An 8498-nucleotide genomic window follows, 5' to 3' on the forward strand; every position below is an offset into this window, starting at 1 on the left:
AAAAAAAAAAGACTAAATTTCCCTCGTAAGACTGCCTTTGCAGTATCCCACAGGTTTTGATAATTTGTATCTTCATTTCATTTTATTCCAAAAATTGATGATTTATTTCTTAATATTGTCTTTGGCCCAGCTGTCATTCAACCTTAGTTTATTTACTTTCTATGACTTTGTTTGAGTATGAGATTTCTATTGCTATTGAGTTCAACTTTTAGTCCATGATGATCCAAGAAGATACAAGGAACAATTTCTATTATTTTAAATTTGTTGAGGTTAGACCTGTGTCCTAAGATATGATGAATTTTGGGGATGATCCATGGGTTGATGAGAATAATGTGTATTCAGGATGAAATGTTCTATAGATGTCTGGTAAGTCCATTTCTTCTAGGGTCAAGTTTAAGTCCATTATTTCTTTGTTTAGTTTTTTCTTGGAGGATCTATCCAGACCTGACAAAGGGGTATTAAAATTTCCAACTATCATAGTACAGGAAGGTATCAAATTGTTCATACCCAGTAGGATTTACTTTATAAATTGAGGAGCATTCAGTAGGACACATAAATGTTAATTATTAAAATCTCTTCATGTTGAGTATTTCGCTTGACAAATATGTAGTGTCCATCCTTGTCTTTCCTTATCTTTGTTGGTTTAAATCCTATTGTATCTACAAATAAGATCGCAACCCCTGTTTTTCTCTGATTTCTATTTGCCTGTATTATAGATGTCCATCCCTTTACCTTTAGTCTTATTTAATCCTTTGAGATAAGATGAGTCTTATGTATTCAACAGAAACCTGGCCTGAGTTTTTGTATCCAGTTATCCAACCTGTGCCTCTTTAGAGGACAATTTAAGCCATTCACATTAGTTGAGAGAATTGATAGGTATGGTAGTGTTTTGGACATCATCTTTTCCAAAGGTCCAGTGCATATTTTTAATCCTTTCACCATTGTGGATGTTAATTTTTGTTCAATAAATTCTGGGCATGTTTACTTTGGTCTTAGACCATTGTGCCAGTCATTATGGAAAACAGGTCTGAGTATTTCCTAGAGAGCTGGTTTAGTTATGGCAAATTTCTTCAACATGTGTATGTCAGTAAAGTATTTTGATTTCTCCATCACAAATGAAATTCAGTTTAGTTGGATACAGGATCCTGGGCAGTTGGGGTCCGCCTCAGGGGCAGGGTCCATTGAGACCTATGGATCTGGCAGACCAACTGAAGAAAAACAGAAACAATGAGAGATAAAGAGACAAGACACACAGAATAGAATTTTCAAAGGTGGGAACACAGGGACGCACTGCCCTTTTGTGGGGTTCTGACAAGTGGCCACAACTGTCAGTTCTACTCAGCTTTTATTGAAAGCTATTTGCTCATTAGCCCAGAGGGTAAGTTGAGGAAGGTAAAAAAGACATCAGAAGTTTCTTTGAGTTTCTTTGAGTGAACAATTGGCTCCTGTTGTTTCTATAATCATTAACCTTAAGGGTCTGAGCAGCCTTGAGAAATCTAGAACCTGAACCTTGTGTGGGGGCAGCCTCCTGTCTGTGGTCACAGACACAGATTCCTAGGGAGGTGTTCACTTCATATTAACTTTGGCAAAGTTAATTACCATGCGTCTAGGAGATGCATTATTTGGATTGAGTCTTGCGCGGGGCGGGGGAGTTGAAACTATCTAGTATCTCAATTTCTGTATCTCTTGCAATGCTTGGGAAATTCTCCTGCACAGTATCTTGGAGTAGAGTATCTGTGCCTTTAGAACCATCTTCTTCTCCCTCAGGAATTCCTGTAAGTCATATGTTTGATCTTTTGGAATGATCCCACAACTCTCTCAGGGAATGATCAGTTTTTGTTTTCCATTTCCCTGCCTCTTTGAGCACTTGGGATCATTCAAAGGCCTTGTCTTCAATTTCTGAGATCCTTTCTTCTGCCTGCTCAACTCTATTACTGAGGGATTCAACTGTATTTCAAAGCTCCTCAAATAACTTTTTTCACTTCCTTTAGCTCCACTATATCTTTTTCATTATGTCCATATCTTTGGTGACTTGGTCTTTGAATTCATTAATTTCTTGAGACAACTTTTGAACTACTCTTTGGATTTCTATTCCATGTTTTCCTCCATTCTGTTCATACATATTATATGCCATACACATTCTGAATTCTATTTCTGACAAGTCAGCCATTTCTCTGTGAAAGGCATCTTCTGTTATATCTCCTTGTCGTTCCTCAGGGAAGTAGATCTACTCTGGTGATTCATATTGACAGAGTTCTTCTGCTGATTCTGCCCCATGAGTATTATCTAAAATTTGGCAATTAAAACTGATAGGGTGAGATTGGATTGGAGGCCCCAGGAAGTGGAGTTAACCATCCTTTTACCAATGAACTGGGGCTTGTGATTGTCACTTACAAAGGTCTTACAAAGGTTCCTTTCATAGCTGCAACCAGAGACTCTGAGGACCTACTTGGTGAGATCCTCTCTTCTTGCACCCCTCTGCTTCCACTCAAGTCACTGTTTTTGAGCTGCTCTCCAGCGGCCCACACAATGCCCAGGCTTCTCAGGGAATTAGTAAACACTCTGGGCTGTGCAGGGGGCAGACCTTCAGACTGCAAGGTGAGAGGGGTAGGGTGGACTGGGAATTCAGAATTGCAGGGAAAATATTTGTTGTATTTTATGCTCGACAGGATGATACCTAGGCTCACAAGTGGGACCTCCATGGAGAAAAAGGCCAGGTGTTTAGCAGCTCTCTCCTATGTGGTAAAATGAGACATCTTTTGTTCCCTGCTCATTTGGAGAGAGCCCACAGTGAGCCTCCCACTTGGTGGAGGGGTCTCTCCTCTTGGTGATGGGCTTTGTACCTGGAATTTTCTTGGATCCTCTTTCTTGGAGTCGCAGCTTGCCTCAGCAGAGGAGATGTGCACTTGTCTGTCTTCTCTCTCTGAGAAGCTCTCAGATCCCTATCTTCAGCTTCACTGAGTGCACATCTTTCCACTATCTCTCCCTCTGTACAGGTGTCTCTGGCAATAGCTGCCTTTAGTTGGCCGTCTTCCTTCCTCTTCTGGATTTTGAACAATTTAATTATGATAAGTTATAATGGTGTAGTTTTCTTCATTTTTTTTTTTTTTTTTGGCTTTGGCTTCATTGAACATCATGAATTTATAGATCAAATTGGAAATTTTCTAGCCATTATTTTTTCAAATTTTTTCTGCCCTTCCTCCCCCAATGTATAGTAGGCCACTTAAAATCTCACAGCTCACTGATGCTTTGTTCACTTTTTAAATTATATTTTATCTTTGTGATTAATTTTTAATAGTTTCTGGTAATGTCTTTAAGTTTACTAATCTCTTCTACTTCAGTGTATATTCTTTCATTAATAAAATTCAGTGTTTTTTTATCTCAGAGATTATAGTCTTAATATCAAGAAATCTGAATTTAGTACTTATTTAGATTTTTTGAACATATAAACAAGAGTTGCAGCAACTGTTTTATTGTCTTTATCTGCTAATTCTAAGATCTATGTCAGTTGTAGGTCAGTTCCTATTGATTGAATATTCTCATACAAATTCTATTTTCCTGCTTTTTTTGCATAGGTGGTACTCATTAATTGAATGCCATACATTATGAATTTTATCTTTTTGAATGTTCTTATGTTTTTGTATTCTTATAAATCTTGAACTTTGTTGATTTACTTGGAAGTGATTTTATCCTTTCAAGTATAGCTTCTATGATTTGTTAGGCAAGTCTACAGTAGTATTTAGTATAAAGCTGATTATTCCCCAGTATTTAAGCAAGACCTACTTCCCTACTCTATGCCATGTGAATTATGAGTGGAGGAACAGGCACTATTCCGGGAACTGGTCTGTGTGGTGGGAACAGGTACTAGTCCATGCATTGGTTAAGTAGTGGAAAATAGTCCCAGTAATCCTTTTCAGTGGTTCTTTCCCCAGCTCTCTTGACATGCATGCACTATTCAGTACTCTACTGAGAATTCAAGGAGGCCTCACTGCAAATCCCATGAGAGTGTACTCTCTCACTCTCTCCTTTAGTACTATGTTGTGCAAACTTAGCTATCTTCGTGTCCCTGGACTTTCATCTTCATCTCAACACAGGGAGTCCTCCAGGTCCACCTGGATTCCCCCTCTCTGTACACAGCATAGAAACTCTCCATGGAGTAAGCTGAGGTGATGGTAGAGCTAACCTAATTTATTTTCTGCATCCCAGGGATTACTGTCTTTCACAGCATTATATTCAGCATCTTGAAGACCACTATTTCATATGTTTTATTTCTTTCCTTTTGGGGGTGGGGCAGTTACAGTCCTTATTTGAATATTAACATATCCAAAATGTTATGGCTGATGTAGGACTCCCATATCAACAGCAGTGGGCTGAATCTCAAATAACTATGTATTTGAAAAAACAAAAAGATTTTTCATTCACAACAAACACTAATAAGTAGATCAGTCTATTATTTAATAGAACACTCTAGTTCAATTTAGTAGGTTCAGTTAGTACTTAATTGACTAATAATCAAGGAGGCTGATTTTCACTACTGAACTCTACACGACCTAAGGCGAAAAATCAAAGCATAACATTTATTCCAGAGCAATATAATTGTGATCTAATTGATTATAATAAATTTTAAGTTCAAGATCCTGCTCTTCAGCCCTTTCTCACCTCACCAATCCTAACCTTAGCCCTGTCTTTTATCTTCCATTGATTCTCCAGATATTCAGTTAAACATCACTGTTTCCAAAATGCTTTCCTTGACCCTGTGAAATAAGTAGATCTCCCAAACTGAATGTCTCTGTAGCACTCTACACTTCCCATGTCATAATATTTATTATATTTTATAGAATTCATCTATCTTTCCTCATGGGCTCTCAGTTTCTGCTTCACTGCTATGGCCCCCTGTCACTTTAGCATGTAATGCCTCTGTTATTTTTTTTAACTGTGTAAATATAAAAGAATATTCATGGATTTTAGATGTATGTTACCAGCTGTTGCTGGTGCATTAATGATACTATTGAACAAAGTGAAATCTAAGCAATATTGTTACCTTATGATTTTTCTAATCCATGTTTTGCATGTCAGTAGTTAAAGCTAAGAAGTGCACTATTTGTTATACTTTTGATCCATCAGATTAACATATGCGTGGATTTTGTGTTTTTTTTAGGATGCAGAAGAATATACAGATTTGCCAGTAAGACACAATGAAGATCACATGAATAGTGAGCTGGCCAAATGTCTTTCCGTCGAATCAAATCCTCACTCCTTCGACAGCCCTCACACCAAAGCACATCTCCTGCTGCAGGCACATCTCAGCCGAGCCATGCTGCCCTGCCCAGATTATGACACTGATACCAAAACAGTCTTGGACCAAGCTCTCAGAGTATGTCAGGTATGAAAGCCATTTGTAATACTTACATATTCTGCTTCTATTTCTGTCATTCCCTTTTTGTCCTATTTTAGGGTAAAATTTATTTGCATTTAACAATTGATTGTAGCATTATTAAAAAACACCTCATTAATGACATCAAGAATTTCCAAAGGAAAAGTAAATATCAATGCTAGTTTCCGTTTCCCATTCAACCAAATTTTATTAAAGGAAAACTATGTGCCAGATACTTTTCTAGACACTGAGCATACAGTAATGAACAGGACAGAGAAGTCCCTGCTGCTGTGGACTTTCACTTAAGATGGGGAAGACTGACAATTAAAAATAGAAGTCAAGAGATGATAACTGCGGGTTTTTTAAGTAACAGGGCACAATGAAGGAGGAAGATGGAGAGTACTATCGTGTGCTATTCTTTATATGGTATTCAGGGACTATCACTGATAAAGTGACATTTTAATAAGAATTAAGAGGGAGTGCCATAGAGTTTCTACAGGGATATATTCCAAACACTAGGAAAAGTAAATGCCAAGGTTCACATGTAGGCACTTACTTGGTATATTCAAGGGATACCAAAGAGGCCATTGTAAAGAAGATGGAAAGAGATGGTTAGAATTGAGGTTAGAGAAATGGAAGAGAAGACTGTAGAGAAAGTGGGTCAGATCATATGAGGAGTCTGTAAACCATGGTAAGAATTTTGGATTTTACACTGAAAGGGAAGCCAGTAGAACATTGGTTCACTAGTGGTCATGTCAGTTATATCATTCAGTATTTTCTATATTAATTAAAACTGAGACATTCTCAAATACATATTTCTGCATTTAAAGATAACAATAATAGGCTCACATATTAACATGAATAATATGACTTTTCATTAAAAATAACAATTTTCCAAAATAGTAAAAAATTACTTTTAAGTGTATCATTATTTTAAATTTTACAAATATCCTTAATATCCAGCTTAATAGAATTCAGCTGGATTTACATATCTCTTCTTGCAATCAACACAAAATGTCTGTTGTAATATATGATGTTTTAGTTGAAGTACATGGAGAAAGTCCAGCTGAAAAGAGAGGTGTTTTTAAAGGGAAGAGTATTTTTATAGCTTTTCAGATGTTTATCTTCTTCGATTCTACACCAAAACTTGACAAGTAGTCTTTTTTCAAATGTGAAATCAGAAACCATGTCAATGAGCTTTTCATATTGTGCACACTTTAGGTCTGGCTGAGCAAAACATGATGGTGGTTAGTCTGGGTTAGGGTGGGTGAGGTTGATGAGAATTGGTTGGTTCCTGAATATTTTTCTAAGGCAAACTAACAGAATCTGCTAATGGATTGGACAAGGGCTTTTAGAGAAAGCAAAGAGCCAAAGACAATTTTAAGGCTTTTCTGCAGAGTGGGATGGATGTAGCTAATATTTATTGGACGATGATTGTGAGAGCAACAGGTTTGGGTGAGGGAAAACACTTAAGTGATTGAGATTATGAGGATTTTGATTTTCTACACTATATCTTTTTTTGATATTTCTGTAACATAAAATAAGTCTTAAAATTTTCAAAAATGTAAGATGTTTTGAAGGTGGAATAAATTAGGCTATGAAGATACATGTACAAGAATATATATTATAGCCTTACTTGCACAATTAAAAGTATGGAAATAACCTAAGTATCTTTCCGGTTATGGAACACTCCAGAACATTATAATTCCATTTATGAATTCTGTCTATGTACAATGTGAACAGACACCTAGAGAGAAGATCCAGAATAGCATCCGTCAAAAGATTAATGGTACTCGCACCTCTAGCTAACAAAATTTAGGGTGATTTTTAATTTCTTCTTTAGTCTTTTCTAAAGTGTTGAATGTTTTAAAATAAACCTCCAATGTTTTTATTAAAAAATAACAATTTTACTACTTTGAAAAATAGAAATGTTTTATAAAATAAAGTCAAGCCATCAGAAATTAGAAGGGAAGTAAGGTTATAATAAACACATAAATTTTTTAACTCCCTTCTGTTACTAACACATGGTTTACTTCTCTAGGACGATGATTGGCCACTCCTTACTAGTCACACCTCACAAACTTTAGGTTAAAGGCCCTAACTTTTAGCTGTGGCCCTGGATACTCACTTGCGTTCCCTATAACTCCTTTTTCCTTCTCAAATACTGACTTACTAATGAACTCCGGAGTCAAAAGGATTGGAGAGAAGTTGTGGGAAAAATTAAATGTTTATCCTTGATTTTTTTTCAGCACTTAGTCAATAATAATCCCATAGATGTATAATAATATAAATAAGAAAGTTCTAAAGGAATCTGTTTCTAAATTTACTAGAAAAGAAAAGGATTCAGTCAGGTACTTTTAACTTCTATTAGATATTTTTATTGAAAGGATACATATTTTTTTTTACTTGTAAATACCCTCTGAGGAGAAATAGTTTCCTCTTTAATTGTAAAAGTATTATAGTTTGTTATAGATACCATGTTTCCCTGAAAATAAGACCTACCCAAAAAATAAGCCCTAGCAAGATTTCTATGCATTGTTAAATATAAGCCCTACCCCAATAATAAGACCTAGTGATGGGCATGGCTATGCAGCATATCTGCATAGCCATGCCATGCATTTCAGCATGGAGCGGTAAGGAAGACTGGAATACCTTCTATCTGCCACAGCTCCTTTCTCCAAGTCATTAGCACTTGTGCGGGTGTGTGTGTGGTAAACGCAGTCGCAGGCATCTTATTGGGCACCTGTGAACAGCTAGGGGAAAGGAGTTCACGCATCACTAGCATCAGCCCCACCAACAAGGTCGGCTCTCCCATCAGGGTCCAGAAGAAGATGACTTAACTGTATTTGAATAAATATAGATTGTTGTATTATACTTAACAAAAATAAGACATCCCCTGAAAATAAGCCCTATTGTGTCTTCTTGAGAAAAAATAAATATAAGACAGTGTCTTATTTGGGGGGAAACACTGTAATTTAGAAAAGCAACATACTGGCTCAGCACCTGTGGCTCAAGTGGCTAAGGCGCCAGCCACATACACCTGAGGTGGCGGGTTCAAATCCCCAGCCCGGGCCCGCCAAACAACAATAATGGCTGCAACCAAAAAATAGCCGGGCATTGTGGC

At 36.9% G+C, this 8498-nt stretch overlaps 1 protein-coding gene across 1 annotated transcript in view; it reads left to right on the top strand.

Moving 5' to 3' along the window:
• Positions 1-8498, top strand: part of ASCC3 (activating signal cointegrator 1 complex subunit 3) — a 368987-nt gene that overhangs the window by 332754 nt on the left and 27735 nt on the right. The window contains exon 37 of the mRNA XM_012810382.2: positions 5159-5383. Within this exon, the coding sequence (XP_012665836.1) occupies positions 5159-5383 (225 nt within the window). The remainder of the gene's footprint in view (positions 1-5158; positions 5384-8498) is intronic.

This window comes from Otolemur garnettii, unplaced genomic scaffold (genome assembly GCF_000181295.1).
Source record: "Otolemur garnettii isolate 467f Iridium unplaced genomic scaffold, OtoGar3 scaffold00132, whole genome shotgun sequence".
Classification (NCBI taxonomy): domain Eukaryota; kingdom Metazoa; phylum Chordata; class Mammalia; order Primates; family Galagidae; genus Otolemur; species Otolemur garnettii.